General features: G+C 42.9%; 1 protein-coding gene across 7 annotated transcripts in view; it reads left to right on the top strand.

Moving 5' to 3' along the window:
* Window positions 1-12151, top strand: part of RAPGEF4 (Rap guanine nucleotide exchange factor 4) — a 288792-nt gene extending 276641 nt beyond the window's left edge. For 5 of the 7 annotated variants that reach the window (XM_035007755.1, XM_035007752.1, XM_035007751.1 and 2 more), the window contains 2 exons: window positions 7699-7753; window positions 10860-12151. In XM_035007755.1, coding sequence (XP_034863646.1) covers window positions 7699-7753; window positions 10860-10987 — 183 coding nt within the window. In that variant the 3' untranslated portion in view covers window positions 10988-12151. Of the gene's footprint in view, window positions 1-7698; window positions 7754-7995; window positions 8126-10859 lie in introns of those variants that run through there. The other 2 variants (XM_035007753.1, XM_035007754.1) reach the window with 2 other exon arrangements.
* Window positions 12152-19665: the final 7514 nt, after the last annotated feature.

The raw sequence follows: 19665 nt of genomic DNA, 5'->3' as shown, positions 1-19665 counted from the left end.
GCCCCGCCCCCAGAGCGCCACCCCTGCCCACGCCCCGCCCCCAGAGCACCACCACTGCCACTTACAACTCCCACCAGTGGCTGCTGCTGCCCGCGTAGGTCTCGGGGAAGGAGACAGCTCTCTTCAGGTTGGCATCCACGCCATTTCCCAGTCATTCATCAACAGGCCGAGGTGGTGAGCCGAGCTGGCCGCCTTTGTGGGGCTGGGAGGCGGTCTCCCCGGAGGCAGCCCCTGCCAGGGACAGAAGTCACCGGGGTAGCCAGAAACACAGATGCCTGTTCTTGGAGGCAGCACCGCACAGACACCGCGAACCACTGTGCCAGCCCTAAGTATTTTTATTTTGAACCTTTTTAGCCTTGAGGTATGAAATGAGGATTAGAGAATTTGTTGCATATTGGTTTTCAGGATTTATGAGTATGAACAAAAGAGAATTCACACTCTGATCCTTATGCAAAGGAAAAAAAAAAGCAGACATTCTTTCATTTGGGGAAAACATAAAGGAGTATTCAAAAAAATGTTTGAATAAAGCCCTTTGTAGCTTTCTATGGCATACATGAATATTTATAACATTTAGGAGGTAGACTAGCAATGGATTAGAGGATAATATGCTGGCTGGCTGCCACTATCCCAGGCTGCATAAAGCATGCTGATAGCCACGGTTGCTACTGTATTAGGAGGTTGGTTCTATTTCAAACATACCCATATTTAGGTGTATTTATTTATGAACATTATTTTAAGATGGTCATTTTATTTGGAATGAGAAGCATGGGGCAAGCTTCTGTACTTCTGGAAACATTAACAGAAGCTAATTCATTGAGGAAAGAGAAATGCCTTGAATCCTTTTATTTCTGTGTCAATAATTATGGCATTACATAATTAACGGTATGTTTTCTATCACCAATAATATTATTACAAGATCCATGGAGAAAGCACTAGGCTTATATCAAGTAATGGAAAAAAGAATCTCCAAGTAAAACTTGAAATGTTCAGATAGATCCAATTCGCAGAACTTTCCAGCACAATAGAAATCTACAAGAGGACTTTTAAACATATTTCCCTGATGTCTCAAAACATGTTTTCCAGAAATGAAAGATTTAGCAAATAGGTAAAGAACCTTCCAGATCACTTATGCAGGAATGCAGACTAAGGGATAGCTAAGCCAACTATTTGACTATAAAATATACATGTGCACAGAGGCGTAGAAGGCAGGAAGGCAGAAGAAAGTTTATTTCTTTATATAGAACTCACAAACCGGGCTAAATGTAGATTTTCCAAAAGATAGGTTTCAAAGCAATGCAATCTCTGTTGACTGTTCAGGCAAAGGATTTTGCTAGGAAATACAAAGAAATCCAATAAATAATCCTTGGCCTTTAGGAGATTATATACTGTTAAGACGGTGAAAGCGTAAACACATGAAATATTAAAAGCAAAAAAAGATATAAGAACTAGTTCACAATAATAATAAAAGAGATGTCCAAAAGCAAAATGCAAAAAGGTAACTTCACGCAGCTATATCAGGAGGAAAACAAAACCATGTTAAATACAACAACATAATATAATCAAATCCAGACTTGTTACCCTGAGCACCATCCAGCCTCACCTCACACTTCATCTCCTCTGTACTCAGTCCAAGTTGGCAAGACCAACCTTCTTTCTTTTTTTTTTTTCTTGCCTCAGGGCCTTTGCACTAGCTGTTACCTTTGCCTGAAACTGTCTCCCTGCTAGTCTTCACCTGTCTGACTCTTTCTCGTCATTCAGGTCTCAGCTCATGTGTCTGCTCCCCCTGAGTGGTCTTTCCTGACTATCCTTTGAACATTCTTCTATCTTCCACACCCAGCATTCTCAGAGAGATAACCTTGCCCTGACAGCCGGCTTCATAATCTGGGACAACCTTTACTTGCCTCTTCATTGTCTGTTCTTCCCCACTAGAATGTAAGTGTCCTAGACCAGGTATTTTATCTGTTTTGTTCACTGATATTTCTCCAGCACCCAAAAAGGTGTCTGGCACATCATAAGTATGCAAGAAATATTTGTTGAATGAAAGAATAACCTAGTCATATTCCAGTATTGGACCTAGTGAGATAGGACAATACACTGAAGCATTTTTTTTTCCTCTGAAGCATTTTTAAAGGATTTTATATAGGGGCGCCTGGGTGGTGCAGTTGGTTAAGCCTCTGCCTTTGGCTCAGGTATGATTCCAGTGCCCTGGGATTGAGTCCTGTGTCAGACTCCCTGCTCAGCAGGGATTCTGCTTCTCCTTCCCCCTACTCTTGCGCTCTCCCCCTCTTAAATAAATAAATTAAAATCTTATTTAAAAATAAAGGATTTTGTATAACAAAGATTTAATCCAAAGTGTTTTCTATTTTATTAGAAAATTTGATTAAGCAGAATGTTCCAGGCATTTTGCATTACTGATAGTTTATGCAAGATGACTCCCTTAGCCTTCTGTTCCAGACTGGAAATTATTCTGTCTCCCCTGCTCTCTGTGGTGCTGTGTCTGCCCTTCATTGTCCTTTCCCGAATGCAGAGATGCGTAATACTCTGCATGTGCCTGGACAGGCACCTGAGCCACGATGTCCTGTGGCTGCGAGATGTACAATATACCGCGAGCATCATGCGCATTACATGTGTGTATCTGTATGTCACATACATCTTGGATATTAAAGATCCATAGCCAGGGAACAGGGCTCAGGGTTCTTTCTCAGTGATGCATATAGTGGAGGCTGGCTGAGCTCCTGGGCCTTTTTGTCTCTTATCTCTGGTCCTTACCGTGCACCTAATTCTACTTGGTTGCTATCATGGGCACAATCTTTGTATGTGAGGGACTATATATATTTCTAAATCTTGTGGGAAAAAACGCCTGTCCTAAATATATGAGGATCTGAGTAAAATAATCAGGTGATGTAGTGTGGTTTTACACATGCTCAGCAAGAAATAATTGACTGAGATTCTTTACTTGATAGGCGTACAGATGGGGGTAGAATCAAATCAGTAGGGGCAGAAATAAGAAGAGGCAATGTGGGAAACATGAAGAACATGGTTGGCAAAGATCTCAAGGGGCAAGAGAAGGAAAAACAAAAACTTTTCAGGGTAGGCATTTAGAGGAGGCCTGAAGTCCAGGAGCAACTTCTCAAAGGCCTCAGAGCAGGGAGGCAGCATGGCCTCAGAAGAAAGAGGCTGTTCTGGCAGCTGTCGGCGTGTGGGAGGGAGGTCAGGAAAGTGTAACAGGGCAAGATGGCCTTGCCTGCAGGGCCTGCTGGTCTGAACTTGAAAAACAGACATGAAAGTCTGCTCCTCTTCGGGGAGAGGAAAGCTCAGGGAAATCCTGGACAGGGGGACAGAAATCAGTTCAGAGGTGGCCAGAGAAGCTGGAGACAGCTGTAAAGGCCTGCTAGGCTATTGACTTATCTGGATAGGGGTGAAGGTGTAAGTTGGCCAGCCCACTCCTGCAGGCAGGGTGCCACAGAAGGGTAAACAGGGAGGCCCAGGCCCAAGGGCCCAGTCTGAGAAGAAGCCCCTCGGACCCTTCATTGGGTTCAAGGGGAATTAGTTACATCGGAGCTGGAGGGAAATTTGTGTTTGGGACCGTAGCCTCGAGGCCTGTGCCGGGCTGGAGTACAGACAGCCCCTTCCCGTGGACAGGCTCTTTGTACTGGTCATTCTGTAAGCCAGGCCCCAAGAAGGACATTTGCTTCTGAGTCGCTCTGGTTTCAGCTAAAGAAATAAACACATGAGGGTAGGTACAGAGTCCTTCGCTTGCTACCTCCTTTTTTCTTCCGGAGCTTCCCTCCATGAGTTCATGTCCTGAGGGAGATTCATCAGCCTTCATTTGGGCCCATCTCCCAGCCTTGTAGATGAAGAACTGCATGAACATATTAATTTGTGCAAATAAACTCTGAAGACCTAGACCTAGCATGGGTATCTGGAAAAACGGTGGCTGTGTGGGATTTAAAACCTTTTGCAAGGTTCTAACTGTGGACTGCTTTCTTGGTGAGGGCCATTGCAGGCCATCTGCTGAGCGGACTCTAAGGTGGTGATTCCCAGTAGGGGCAGGGGCCCATGGAAATCAGTTCCGGTGTGGAGAGTGGGGTTCATGCTGTCCACATACACTGGTTCAGAGCACCTTCTAAAGGAGTGTATTCTCCTCAATTTGCCCCTAGATTACAAACTGCTGTTCTCATAAGCCACTTGCTAAAGGGAGTATGTCATAAACCTCAGGTTTGCTGAGATGGGAAAAAAGATGGGAAGCTCTGCCTTGGAGTAATCAAGTATTTTCCCACTGGCCCCGAATCGTAGCAAAGCTGCCTGGCCTGCTCAAGGCAGGCCAACCAGCTCCGGCAGGATCATGAAACCTAGGGTATAATCTTTGGCTTCATCCCTGCTGTGGCAGTTGGATAACCAAGCTAGTGTCTCTTTAACCTTCGTTCCTGCCAACCTTAACTGAGAACACCAGTGGATAAATGGCTGTCTGCCGTCAAAAACAATATGTAAGGCTTAAGTCTATGGAAGGAGTGAAAGACTCTAACTAGATAAATGCAAAATCCTCCACTTTGGTCCAAGAAAGCAACTGCACGTCGACAGAGAGGGAGGTTTCATCCAAACAGCAGCTCAGTGAAATAGGCTCAGAGGTTTAATTCACTGGTAGTTCAACAGATGTCAGCAACGTGACTTTTTTTTACATCGTGGACTCAGATGTGTAGCATCATCTAGACCAAGGAAGGAAAATAATCATTCTTCTGCACTCTGATTTGCTTAATCTAGGACACCATGCTAGAGACTGCCCTAAAGAGACCCTAAACTGTCAAACTGTTACACTGAAAATTGTTAAAGAAATTGGCAATATTTAGACGGAACCAGAAAAGACTTGGGGGGTGGGAAGATGTCCACAGTGCTTGTCTTCAAGTGTTTGAAGAACTGTCCAGATAAGAAGGAACTAAGTGTGTTTGCTGGGCCTCCAGAGCTTACAACTAGGATCAGCGGGCGAAAAGCAAAGGGAGACCGGCTTTGATTCAGAATGATAAAGAAATTTCTAATAGTCAAGAGATGTGTAAAAATGAAAGGTGCTGCCCTTGGCAGGAATGAGTAGCTCTCAGTGGATCTATCCAGACAGTGGGAAGCTGCTGTTGATAGGCTCTAAAAGACATTTTGCACCTTGCAGACACTTGAAGAAGGGGACCTCTGAAGCTTCTTTCAGCAACCCCACCCCCACCCCCTTATAGGTGCAGATGTCAATGGGTGCAAAAGTGGGTGGAGTTCCAGTATCCAGTTAACCCTTCTTCAGCCGTGTGAAAGCATTCTGCAAGCATGCATCCCCTGGCCATGCCAGTGGGGTTCACGCATGCTCAGGCACTGTTGCCAGGGTTTATGTGGGGCAGCTGGGACAGCGTGACCATGCAGACTTCACAAAGGAAAACAATGGGCCTCATCACAAAGCCAGATTTGGATTTCAAAGTTAAACTGAAGTTACCTTTGAGTACAATTAAAAAGGATACGTCAAAATTAAAACCATTGTTAAAATTAATCAAAGATTTAGAAAGGTAGAATGAACTCCAGAGCTGGAAATTACTGATTTAAACAATTGTTCTCACATTTTAAACCACATAATGAGCTAAAAATTATGAAGCCTCAGAGTATAGCTGTAAAGTGTAGTCTAAAACCAAAGTCAGAATGAAATGTTTTAGCTTTCAAAACTAAAAAGCAGAACAATTACTCCCTGCAAAATGGCATAGGAAGAGGTTTCTGACCCCTGCTAATTGTTTTATTATTCTTCAGAGGGGCACACTGGCGGCATTTCCCGGGGTTTTCAGTAATTACACTCCATTCAATATCTGAAGAATTACAATAATTCTACATGGAATATACTTGTGCCCTTTGGATGCAAAGCCTAGAGAAGTGAAAAAACAACTTAAAGTAAATTAGTAGGAAAATTATCATGGTTCCTGTTTATTTCAGGGCTCCATATAGCAGAGGCTAATTTTACATTGTATGTTATATTTTCTTGGAGGTATTTGTAATATATTTCTCATGCTGATCGACAGACGTGCTGGTTTTTAGGACCCTTTATGAAAACGAAGTTCAAACTTTTCCGATTGCCTCTTTGTGTAGGAGAAATTATCCAGTACAGACACATGTCATGTAATGCTTCCAGAGTCCTCAGAGTCCTCAGAGCAGTAGTATTCAGCAGGGTATTATCGGTGTTCACATGTACATATTTGTGAAGCTTTGACTCTTCTATGAATTTCTTTTCCTGCCAAACAAACTGGAATTTTTTGTTTGTTTGTTTGTATTTTTGTTTTTTAACATTACAGAAGCTTTCTCGAAGTCATTTTCTATACTTTGGCAAGCCAAGGGTCCATGAGAGAAGAAAGCAAGGACTGGAATTACATAGGCACTCAGAGATAAGAAAATCTCTTTTCCTGGCTGGAGCCTTATCAATTTTCTGCTAGTGTTAGAATTAATCCACCATCTCTGCAGGACCCCCTTTAGAGTCTGAGCAGCAAAGGTGTCCTGAGACAATACACAGAGCCTGGGGGTCCCAGCTACTGTTAAAATATCCTGAGCAAGAAATGTACATCCTGGCTGAGAAATGGTGGGTGGGTCTCACTGATGTTTTTCCTCATGTTTCTGTCCTTCCTATTTTTTCCTCCTTTCTTCTTTTGTCTTTTTGTTTTTTATTTTTCTTCTTTTGTCTTAAACTAAGTTGAGTACAGTATAAAAAACTCTCTTATAAGTCTTTATGGCAACCAAAACATTACCAAGAAACTAAGAGGATCACTTAATGATGAAATTAACAAAGGTTAAATAAATTATGATCCATCCATAAGATTGAATACCAACTCATTTTTTAAATGTTTTAAAATGCAAGTGGTGTGGAAAACAGTCACAATGCCAGTGAAAAAATTTCTATCAGAATAGAAAGATGTGTATAAAATATGACTTCAGTTGTCTGAAAAAGATGCTTTTACGTATTTATTTTTAAAGCATTAGAAGGAAATGTACCAAAATATTAATAAAGTGACCCTGTGAAGTGATAGTCTAAGTGATTTTTACTTTGCTCTTAACATTTTCTGCATTTTCCTATTTTCTAAAATGTGCACATTAGTGTGACAATCAGAAAGGAAGAAAAAGGAAGGAAGGAGAGAGGAAATAAAATAATTAAGATTAACACTAAAACACATTCGCTGGAAGTTTAGAAGGGTCTGTAATGCAGTGTTTACAAACATGTATAGGTAGAATAGTTTGATTGCATTCAGTCAGTGGAATTTAATACCTCATTACAGAGTCCTGTTTACTGGGAGGAACTTGACAAGCTAACCCTTCTCCAAATCCCGGATAGTTACAAAAGTTCACCGTGACCTCCAGAAGGGATGGTGAAAACTAGTCCCAAGGGGGAAGATACAGTCTCAGAAACAACAGACTGATGTTTATGTCAGAGGCACAAGCAAACAGTTGGACTAGAATTATGCCACGGATATTCCTCATCTGAGAAGCGCCTTGTTCGTGTGACTCTGTGCCTCTCAAGTCATTAAACCAGTGATACATCAGCCGGTTGCCCCCAGATAGTCAGTATCTCAGGAACAGGCTGTTTTTCATGGTCCCAGGTATTACCGAAATAAATAATGGTTTGTTTTCCTTTATGGATTCTATGCTAAGCTTACCTGCACTTCACTCTTTCTTTTTTTTCTCTATTCTTTTTAGCGCATGATTGCAAATACTGCCAGAACAGTGAGATACTGCAGAAGCCAAGCCTTCAGTAAGTGAAATGCCACCGTGTGCTATAATCTAGGCCTGGGTGATTGAGTCCTTTTTAATGAGGCTACAGAGATACTCTAGAAGTCTGGACAGTATCTGATCGTGTCAGGGACCGTTTGGACTGTGAATTGCCATGGGATAGGGGCCTTGAGTTGAAGGATTTTCTAGTTGTAAAACTAGAAACTAACCATAGGAATATTATTTTATGAATGAACTTAAAGAGAATAAATGTGCTCTTTGTAGTGTGGCTAGAGACAACTAAGACATGACTGCCAATAAATCCCACCTCAGACCAACTCTCTTTATGACTCACTGCTTGACGTTGAGAAACTCACATCCATTCCTGATGACTCAGTTCTATCGTTTATAAACCAGGCAAGATAATATTTATTGTCTCTTGGGGTGTTGCAAGAATGCATTCATGTGTGTAACACATTTACAAAAGTTCTCATAGCAGGAATTCATATTATATTTCTAGTATTCCCCGGGTGAATTTAAGATGTTCTTCCTAAATCTGAATGTACAGCACAATAACGGGTACCATACAATGCTTTAATATAAAACTAATACTACTAATAAATAGCAGTCTTAAACTGGTGGGGATTAAATTGCATCACCGCACCAAATCATCGTGCTCGACCAGTGCTACCATCTCCTGGGCTGGGACTTGGGGTGGGGATGGAGCTTTGGCTCCCTCGAGCTGGGCTGGGAGTCAGAAGGTAGCCCCTATAAAGTTCTTCGCTAAATTCATTGTATGAGTCACTTGAAGTCATTTGGCTTATTAAGCCAACATGATAATTTGAGATGGACGTGACTGGGCCTACCGGTAACATCCCTCCCCGCCCCGCCCCCGGTAAACCTTGTGCTAAGAGACTAAAAGTTTCTCAACTCACGAATCAGAGCTATCTTTACCCTTCCTAGCCCAGGCCTGGCCCAAAGTGAGGGTTTGCTAACACAGGATGCCAGACCTGCTAAATGTTCATTTGTTAATGTACAGGGTTGGGGGGGCGGATCTAGGAAAAATAATCTTTACTTGGGGAGCAAGTAGACCTTTAAAATTTTTATTCAAATGATTGTGCCTCCTCTTCCTTCCAAAGTGAGAATAGTCTTGTACATCATCAACTATTGCTGTGTGGATTCTAGAAGAATTGGGGTGTCTCACATCTCTTCATCTTGTAATTTACTGTCTATGTAAAGACATGGCCTTCAAGCTGTTATAAAGTGAATATGAGAATATTGAAGTGATGTCAGTCTACAACGAGGCCCGGTGAATCCAAGGCCCTTCAGGGCGTCCAGAAAATTCCTGAAATTAAACACAAAGTTTTTGTGCCTGAGAGGGTTCATAGCCTTGAGAAGGTTCTCAATGAGATCTAAGAGCAGAAGAACTGCCATAGACTCTGTTTTGTTCCATCAGCCTCTTGGGAAGTACATCCTACATTCACCTACATCTTCTCCTAGAGAAGTCGGCAGGGGTGGGATGGGGAATTATATATCTATATATAAAATACCCACTGCATTTGTTGAAGTTATCAGTAACTGCTGGTAAACAACAGCTGCTCAGTGCTGAAGTCAACAGTCTACAGATAAAGCTATAGGAATAGATTCGTAAACATTGTGGGGATATGTACAATGTAATTACAGTATATTGTACATGTAGGGTACACTGCCAGGGAAAAGCGAGGAATTAAACACTGTGGTATTATTTATATGTAATCATTATACTGATGAGTTTCTTCTTAGAGTGAGTAGGGGCCTTTGTATCTTCTCTCTGTTTTTCTATGTTCAGACCTGCACCACTACCCTCCACCCCTGATGCAGATGGCATTCCAACTGTCTTTGGGAGTGATGCGTGGATCTAAGCAGGAGGCGGTGTGTTAGGAGGGGAAGAACCCCGGCCCAGAGTCTAGACTCCGGCTCTGGCCACTCCCAGTGCCCTGCTCGATGAGAGCCCCACGCTGGTGATCCAGGGGGCAGAGGTGGCCCGTGGCCCACCGCACAGGTGCTGGGTCCAGCCAGAGCATTTCCCCCCTCTTGTTTGGAAACAATGTTAAGAAACGGAGAGAGTTCCCAGGGGAGAAATCCAGACCTCTCATTCTCGAGAAAAGTAGGAAGATCTGGCAGCTCAGGGTGCAGATTGGCATGTGGCCACAGCGTGCAGGAGTTGAGGAGTCACTTCCAAAGGGAGCTGTGTTTCCAGTTCACCACTGTCAGATTTGGCCTTCCTCATTCACGTAGATCTCTGCGGAGGGCTCTGGGCACTTGATGCTTCTTTCAGCCCGGTTTTAGAGAAAGCTGTTAACTTCCGATCGCTCCCATGCTCACATGTGTTGGGGGAGTAGGTGAGAATAGAATAGTAACTGGGATTTCAGAACAAGTAGAATCAGGGAATTGAAGGTCTAGCGGAAGTTACGACTTCAGCCCACGTGCGCAGGCTTGCTGGAGTGGAGGGGGTGGGAGGGATGGGGTGGCTGGGTGATGGACATTGGGGAGGGTATGTGCTATGGTGAGCACTGTGAATTGTACAAGACTGATGAATCACAGACCTGTACCCCTGAAACAATACATTATATGTTAATTAAAAAAATAAAAAAATTTTTAAAAAAGCACACATCAGTGAAGGAATGCTGTATACCGGATGCAAGTAATGAGGAGAGTCAGACTTGCTAATCTCACTGGCTTTTTTCAGTTCAGCCCAGGTGTTAAGCGCTTTTGTTAGGAGCTAACGAAAACTACATTAGTCTTGTCTGTAACAAAGGGGGCAGAGAGCTGAGTGTGAGACCCAGGTGGGATGGAAAGAGGAAGCAATTTTAATGTATAACCAGGGGCCATCAAGTGATGCTTTCACTTTTATTTGGTGCCATTTTTTTTTTTTTTACAACATGCTATACAAAGGAAAATGATCAAAATAGATGATTCCAGGGAAGAAAAGGGTGGGAGAGAGGAGATGGAATATCCAAGTGGACATATTTCAATGAATATGGTATGTTGAAAGGTTGCAATGGAACCTTGGAATCCATGATAAATGTAATGATTAATTGGAGGAAATAAAGCTGTATCTTATATGCATATATTACACAATGCCAATTTGCTCTTTTCTCCTTCAACAGATCCTGATGCAGCTCAAGCTAATAAGAACCATCAGGATGTCCGGAGTTATGTACGGCAATTAAATGTGATTGACAACCAGAGAACTTTATCACAGATGTCACACAGATTAGAGCCTCGTCGACCATAGACATTTAAAGTGCCCAGAACAATGGTTTGCCTCCAGTCCACAGTTTTTCAAAAATGCCATTTACGCTACTACTGACTGTCTTGTCACTAGAAAATTCTACAAAACAAGCAGAAACGCACCCTGAGACATCTCAGGGCCACAGCTTACCAGCGTCCTGACAAGAGGAGAAATTCTTTGACTTGCATAAAGCCTTCACACTCTAGCTTAGGACTCCCCAATTTGTAGTCATCCTATTTTATTTCCAATTGTGCTATCCTCTTTGCTGAAACATAAATTAAGTCCCACATGAAGAGTTTGGAAGAAATACCATTGTCAAGAGACATAGCAAGCCCCTGACGGTTTTTCTCAGAGAGTTGGCAGGGGGAGATATGCTACAAATAGGGTTTACTTGGCTACATCCGTGGTGGTCTAGTTTCACAGTTTTTATCTCAACACCTTGATTTGGAGCAGGGGGTTCTTGGAAGGTGGTGAGGAATCATGTAAATCCAAATCATAAGCTGTATTCTAGCATCTTCATAGTCTTACCTCTGAAGGAATTAAACCCCACCACATTACTATAAAACATTATGGCTATTTATGTAATTTAGGGAGGACTGGTCTGTAATTTCTGAATGATATATAGAATAATATTTATGTTTACAATGTAACTTTTTTAAACTTACAAATCAGGATTACATACATAAGAATTCCACTAAGAAACTCCAAGGTTCTAAAAATTGCCAGCGTTAAGATAAAAAAAAAAAAAAAGAAAGAACATTTCAAAAGAGCACAATAGGCACAAAACATTTTTCAAAATTAAAATATTTTCCTGGGCATTAAAAACCTTTACTATTGGCTAATTATTGTTACTGATTAAAAAAAAAACACATATTTTCTGGACTTAAATGTTATTACAAATATCTTAATTTTCAGCAATTGTTTTGCACTTTCAAATAGATTGTAAATAGTTCACTCAATCAACGGTATAGAGTTATTTATTTGCTATATAATAGATATTGTGCCAAATGATTACTTTTTATTTATTTTATTTAGTATGTAATTTTGGAATACATTTTTTCCTGTTTTCACAATTAGGCTACATTTAATGTGTAGGAATTGTATGTATGTATATCTTCTGTAAATAACAGCTAGTATCTTCATTAAATATAATTGTTGACAAGAAAAGGTTGTGTTATTCTCAATTCTGATAATATGGGAGGTATAGTGGGGTCCCAGCGTTTTTGTATTTGAAATAAAATTCACATACTATAAAAATCACCCTTTTAAAGTGCAAAATGCAGTGGTTTTTAGCATATTCACAAGGTTGTTCAACCATCATCACTAATTCCAGAACATTCTCCTCATTCCTGAGAGAAACCCCATATTCATTAGCAGACACACCTCATTCTCCTCTCCCCCCAGTCTCTGGAAACCACCACCTGCTTTCTGTCTCTGTGGACTTACCTATTCTGGACATTTTGTATAAATGGATTATATAATATGTAGCCTTATATGTCTGATTTCTTTCACTTGGCGTAACATTTTCAAGGTTTATCTGCGTTCTAGCGTGTATCAGTACTTCATCTCTTTTTATGGCTGAATAATATTTGATGATGTGGATATACCACTTGTTTGTCAGTTGATGGGCACTTGGGTTATTCCACTTTTTTTTGGTTATTAGCAACAATGAAAAGCCATGATTTTAGAACTGCCTGGTATGGGGCCTCCTACCATTTCTCAGTGATTTAAGTACTTAGTAAATATTTGATGAAGAGATTTCTAAAATTCTTTGAAGTCCAGTATGTCTCTCTTTTTTTCATGTTGGCATTTTCCAGAGTGTGTTCCAGGCTATACTAGTCTCACAAGCTCACAAACTGTTCCTCCAAAAACAGACACGCAACTGCAAAGCAAAAAACAAAGCCAAGATGGTATCTTCAAATAAATTTGGGAGCCACTGCATAATATACACCCCATTCTTAGAAATGATTCCCAATATTCATTAACATATTAAAGGCTCTGAGAAGTCCCACTGCAATCCCTCCTAATATCCCACAGTGGAAGCTCACTTTGAGAAATGCTAAAGCAGGCAAATGCCTTTCTGTGTTCATTCATATCCTAGTTCAAGGTCCCCAGGGGTGTTGTTTTATGCAGTGTCATCCCTCCCACCTAGTGGAGTATAATGCCTGGAATTTACTAGAGAATTAAAAAAAAAAAAAAAGTTACCGAATAAATTTTTCTGAAGCCATTGTTTTTCAGCATTTCACTGTCTCATAGGCCTCAGTATTGGCTGCAAATTTTCACCATTATATAGTTTTCTTTTTCTAGATAATTTTGAAAGCTGAGAAATGAAGCTGATAGCCTATCCCTTGGGCATTCTTGCTCTTGTTTACTCTTCTTTATTCCTACCTTACTTAAAAGCTGGTATCCTAGGGGCGCCTGGGTGGCTCAGTCGGTTAAGCGGCTGCCGTCGGCTCACGTCATGATCCCAGGGTCCTGGGATCAAGCCCTGCATCCAGCTCCTTGCTCAGTGGGGAGCCTGTTTCTCCCTCTCCCTCTGCCTCTCCCCCTGCTTGTGCTCTCTGTCTCTCTCAAATAAATAAAATCTTAAAAAAACAACAACAACCTTGTATCCTATGTCTAATAGCCTCTTTCCCCCAACCTTATGGTGAATGACATCTTTTGATCTTTTAATTTAGCTTCGACATTATTCAAAATTAATACATACCCCCTTACTCCTCCCAATGAGAATAAGGTAGCAACGGCAAAATAGAAGAATTCACACTCTAAGAACGGAGCGTAGTAGCCAGACAACCTTTCCTGGAGCAGGAGATGCAGTTAATATTTTAAAACTTGCAAATGAGCCAAAAGAAAATGAGAGGCCTACAGGGTCACAAGAAGGATAATGAGGTCTGCTGGAAGACATGAAAAAAGAAGAAAGAATGTTTTTACCAAAAATGCCTGTAGAAAATTATACATGTGTTTAACATACCTGCTTAACAAGGTCACTGGCACAATGTGCAAGAGCTAAGCTTTTCCAGCAATTTTTGAATACCATGCAGGTTAAATAGATTGCTCCTGAATTCAATGGCATTTCCTCTAAAATATCAATGCTCAATGACCACCAGTGTGAGAAAATTAAAATAAATGTATTCTGGTTTTAAAACGCACTTATGATTTTTTTTTTAAAAATCAGCATAGGATACGCAGTGTGGTAAAAATGAACTCCTGTCTTGAATAGCTTTCCTTATACTGCTGATCTAAAATGTCTGACATTTCTTGCTGTGGAATGATCTTAATTTTCTCTGTTTTATGTTGGGGAGGAAGAATTCCTCTGCCCTTCAAAGTCCTTCTAGCTGGACTAAGAATCAAATTGACATGAGACAGATTAACAGGAGAAAATCAAATTTAATGGCATACTTAGGGGGAATACCCAACACAGACAAGGAAATTTTATTTTTTTTAAGATTTTATTTATTTATTTGATAGAGACAGAGAGAGCACAAGCAGGGGGAGCAGCAGAGGGAGAGGGAGAAGCAGACCTCCCCACCGGCCGAGCAGGGAGCCCGATGGGGGGCTCAATCCAGGACCTGAGCCGAAGGTAGATGCTTAATTGACTGAGCCTCTCAGGCGCCCCAGAAATTTTAAAGACAGTCAGGCAAAATGAGGTATATATGTCATCTTGAACCAAGAAAGAGGGAATAGGGGGCTGGGTCTTCAAAGGGAAAGGATGCAATCTTCAGGAAGAATGAAAAATAGTAAATGTTTGGTAAACACATGTTTGCTGGGCCATTCAGGAGCAATGGGACAAAGAGAGGACTTTGATCGAACAGGTCTTGCTAGGTTCCTCCCTGTCTGCAGTACCTAGTTCATATTATACCGTAGTTATGCATGGTGATAGCTCTCTTCCTGGAGCAGCTCCTCTTTTAGGCAGTTGAGGGGGAAGGTCAAGAGCTTTTCCTGAATCTGCTGGGGTTTGATTGCTTTTTAACTCAAAATCATCTTCATGCCAAAGTTGCCCACCGTGGATAGCCTGCCCTTAGGCCCTACCCCTACATCAAGAACAGCATGGTGTCAGATGGGCAGGTTACTTATAAACTGACTTATAAACCTTTAACTTAATTTAAAGAAACTAACTTAATTAGACATTGTCAGTTAACTTTCTTTTCACTGCAAATAATGGTTGAGGGACTTACTGAGTGCCAGGCCCTCTGTGAGCTCCGCATTCAATGGTGAGAAAAGCTAGAAGGTCCCTGTTCTCCTGGAGCTTATCACCTAATGGAGGAGACAGAAAACTAATCAAAGAATCAAATGTAATATAAAAACACTCCCAGGGAAGCATCTGGTGTTCAAGGACATGTAAGAAGGGGATTTACACTGATCCCGAGGTGAGGAAATGTTTCCTGTGGAAGTGATAGTTGACCTGTACTCTGTAGGATGAAGATGCTAACGAGGCAGAGAGAGAAGAATATGTCCTAAGCAGGGAATAATCTTCGCAGTGTGAAGGGCACAAAGCTCACTGTGGCAGAGCCGAGAGGGCGCCGGCGAGCATGCTCCAGAATGTGCTGGAGACCTAAGAAGACTCAGAGCTTCGAGGCCTTCCAGGCCTTTTCAAGGAGCCTCATGTTTGACTAAGAGCAGTGGGAAACCACTGAAGTGCTGGAGGTGGGGGGTTGCATTCCTAATGGTAGCCCTTGGAGTTCAGGGTCATTGCTTCATGTTGCCACATTGTGGGGACACGTAGTATCACCCCTAATTCCTTACTGACTGACTGAATTATGCAGGCTTAAAGGTAAGGCAGAGGGAATTGTGGATAATGGTAAATATTAAAAGCAGTAGTGGACCCAGACGCTCACCCAGAGTCAAACCATCTCTCCTCCTGATTTAGTCCCACTGGACCACTTTTAATTTTTTGTGATAAGACATACATAAAACTTACCATTTTAACCCTTTTTGAGTGTATAGTTCGATGATATAAGTACATTCACATTGTTGTGCAACTCTCACCAGTATCCATCTCCAAAACTTTTTCACCAGCTCACTCTAAAACTACCTATTGCACAATAACTCCACCCTTCCCCTCCCCAGCCCCCAGTAAGCACAATTCCACTTTCTGTCTCTTTGAATGTAGAGGTTACCTCATATAAGTGAAATCATACAATCTTTGTTCTTTTGTGTCTGACTTGCTTCACTTAGCACTACGTTTTCAAGTTTTATTCCTGTTGTAGCATGTGTCAGAATTTCCTTCCTTCTTAAGGCCGAAAAATATTGCCTTTCATGTATATACTATATTTTGCTTATCCATTCATCCGTCATTTGGTTTGTTTCCACCTTTTGGCCTTGTGAGTAATGCTGCCGTGAACCTGGGTGTACAAATATCTGCTCAAGTCCTAGCTTTCATTCTTTGGATCTGTACCAAGAAGTGGAATTGATGAATTATATGGGCATTTATGTCTAATTTTTTGAGGAGCTGTCCTATTGCATTCCACAATCGCTGCACCATTTTATGGGCTACATCTGATGTAGCCCACGCGTGCCTATGTCCTCTCCTTGGAGACCAAGCCTGCCAATGCATGACATGGCTGCTGGGAAGAGCAGTGGCCAGGGCCCCCAGGGCTCCATATGTGGCTATCCAAGCATGGAGCAGGAAGCTCCCATTTGCCACAGCGCCCTCCTTTAAGCCAGCATGACCCATGAGGCAGTCACAGCCCCAGAACCTTGGTCCGTCCCTGCTGCCTTGTTGGTCACCGTGTCAGACTACCATTGCCTGTGGCCTGACACTGAAGGACTGGAGGAAATGTTACTAACCCCAAGAGAATAAGGGCGTGGGAATGGGAAAAGTGCCTGCCTTGCTTTGGCTGCTTTGCACGTGCTTGTCCAGCAGCTAGGGAAGGTCAAGGATGATGCCACAGAAAGCCAGCATCTTGGTTCTTGGGCTGATTTAAATTTAGAAAAATTATAACCCTGTTATAAAGGGAAGTCAACACAAGGCACTGTGAGCTCATGGGCACTGGTATGGGAGCTCCTCCAGACCTGGGGAAGAGAGAGAGAGGCTGGGGCCAGGGCATGGGAGAGATGTCTGATTCTGCAATAGCCCCCTCCCCTCAGCCCGGCGGGGAGGGTTCAGATTCTTCCTTGGTGGGGAGAGGCAGGACGAGTGAAAATTCTGTAGTAGGAGGACCAACACAAGAGAATAATTGGAGCAAACGTTGGCATAAAATTCTTCAGGACAGGTTTTGCAGTACCTGAGAATAAAAGAGGATTGGGAGGCCCTAGTGAGGTGTCCATCTATCTAATTTAAGGCCGGTGGCAAGAGTCTCTAGGGTGCTAACAACAGGGACCCAGCAGGAATGGAGGACAGCTGATGGTTCCCGCAAGAGTCTTGACATTTCAGGGCAGAGAGACAGAGTCTAATAGTTCAGTCTCCCCAGTGAGGAGAGGGGCTCATTGTGAGGAGCCACAGCAGCCCTGGGGGTAGACAGATTCTGCACCAGCCAAGAAGGATGAGGAAAGAGGTGGTCCATTCACACTGTGTAAAGATAAACCATATCAGTAAGTATATCAGCTGTTGTGTCTATTAGACAGGGTTCTCCAGAGAAACAGCACCGATGGAATTTACGTATATGTGGAAGGAGATCTCTTTTGAGGAATTGGCTCACACAATTATGGAGGCTGGAGCATCCAATATCTGCAGTGTGGGCCAGCAGGTTGGAGACATGGGAGAGCCAATGGTGTGGATAAAGTCCAACCAGTCTGAGGGAGAATTTCCTCCTGCATGAGGAGGCTGGGCTTTTTGTTCAGTTCAGATCTTCAGCTGATTGGATGAGGCCCACTCCGTTGTGGAGGACTTTCTGCTTTCTCAAAGTTCACCAGTTTAAACATTTACCTCATCCAAAAAAACACCTTCTAAGTTAACACGGAAAACGAACTATCACACTGTGTAATAAACCACCCCAAGATTAGTGCCTTAAAACAACAACAATGACTCTATGGGCAATCGGGTAGTTCGGCCAATCCGGGTCAGGCTCGGCGGGTCAGGGCTCAGCTCGGTCATGAGTCTGCAGTCGGCTTGTACAGGCTGGCCTCAGATGGAATGGGTCATCTCTGCACCACACAGCCTCTCATCCTCCAGCAGACCAGGCTGGGCTTCCTTACTTGCCAGCTGGGAAGGGCTCCCAGGGAGCAAAGCAGATAAGCGAGAGCCTTTGCATCCCAGGCTCCAAACAGGCTCATTCACTTCTGCAATACTCTGCTGGCCAAAGTGGGCCAGGGCGCCCGCCAACATTCAAAGGGTGGAGAAATAATGCTGCGTCTTGATGTGCGGAGCTTCAGAGTCCCATCACATAGACTATGGATACGGGGAAAGGAAACTTGCTGCCATTTTCACAGTCTACTAGAGTGGGGCTAGCACAAAATGTGAGTGGCTGGAGGGGACACCGCTCTTGTTTGGGGACAGTTTTTCAGGGCCTGGTGCTGCCAGGTGTTTAAAGTGCTTCTCTGGGGGTGAATCTAGCTCTTGGGGAAGGAACAGGGAATATCAGAAAGATAAAATCAGACGGATGTGGGTTTGACTCAGCATCTTCATGTGTGTTAGGAAGAAAGGCAACCCTTGTCTTCAGCTGGCGCTGTCCCACTGGAGAGCTCTCCTACAACCAAGCTTCCTTGCACATCCACGGTCTGCACCCCTACATGCAGGAGGCCTCAGCTGTGGACACCGGCCAACGTAGTTAACCCCTGAGCCTCAATCTCCACCTCTGCTCATGGGAATCCTAATACCTCCCTCACAAAGGCTGCCTGGGGATTCGATGAGTTAAGGTATATAAAGTGCCTGGCACAGGGAGTGCTTGGGGCTCGGGACATTTCAGTGCCTTTCCTGAGGCAACAGTAAAGAGAACTTCAGAACACTGAGGGACCACCTGAGAGTCTTTAGCCAAAACAACCGTGAAAGGATGGAAAAGTGAAGAAACCTACGATGGTGACTTCGAGCCATTGAAATTGACTTGAGGCGAAGGAGCAGTTGGAGAGCCTGGTCTTTAACCTCATCCTTTGTCCTTTACCCCAAATGCACACCAATTTATCAATGTTGTTGCTGCAATAATTGAAACAGGATACCATTATCTTGAACAGACCCATCTTAAGAGTTATTTGCGGTGGACTGGAAAACATTTCAAATTACCGAGTGAAAGAGGGGAGAGGTGAAGAGAGAATAAGACTCGGACTTTTTTTTTTTTTAATGTTTTATTTATTTATTCATGAGAGTCGCAGAGAGAGAGAGAGGCAGAGGGAGAAGCAGACTCCCCGCCTAGCAGGGAGCCCGATGCGGGGCTCGATCCCAGGACCCCGGGTTCACAACCTGAGCCGAAGGCAGACGCTCAACCATCTGAGCCACCCAGGCGCCCCATCGGACTTTTTACCAACAGATCCAATGTTTATGAATGAAGGAGGAGATCAGAAGGTAAACCAAGTGTGACACAAGTCATACACAGATCACACCAGGAGTTAGATTTTAACCTAACCTGGGTGTTCATTTACATGTTCAGTCCACATCGCCTAGGAACAGTTACACGCTGTTATGAGTTCCTCCCAAGGAAGGAGTTCTTCATTAGTGGTTCTGATCTCCTCTCACCCGATGCTCACAGCCCATTATAAACTCCATTTGTATTTCTGGCTTCAGAAATTAAATTGAAGGTATGAGCCAGAGG

This window comes from Mirounga leonina, unplaced genomic scaffold (assembly GCF_011800145.1).
Source record: "Mirounga leonina isolate KUSES-001 unplaced genomic scaffold, KU_Mleo_1.0 Mir_151, whole genome shotgun sequence".
NCBI lineage: Eukaryota > Metazoa > Chordata > Mammalia > Carnivora > Phocidae > Mirounga > Mirounga leonina.
The sequence above is the reverse complement of the archived record's forward strand: the minus strand, read 5'-3'. Positions and strand labels throughout refer to the sequence as shown.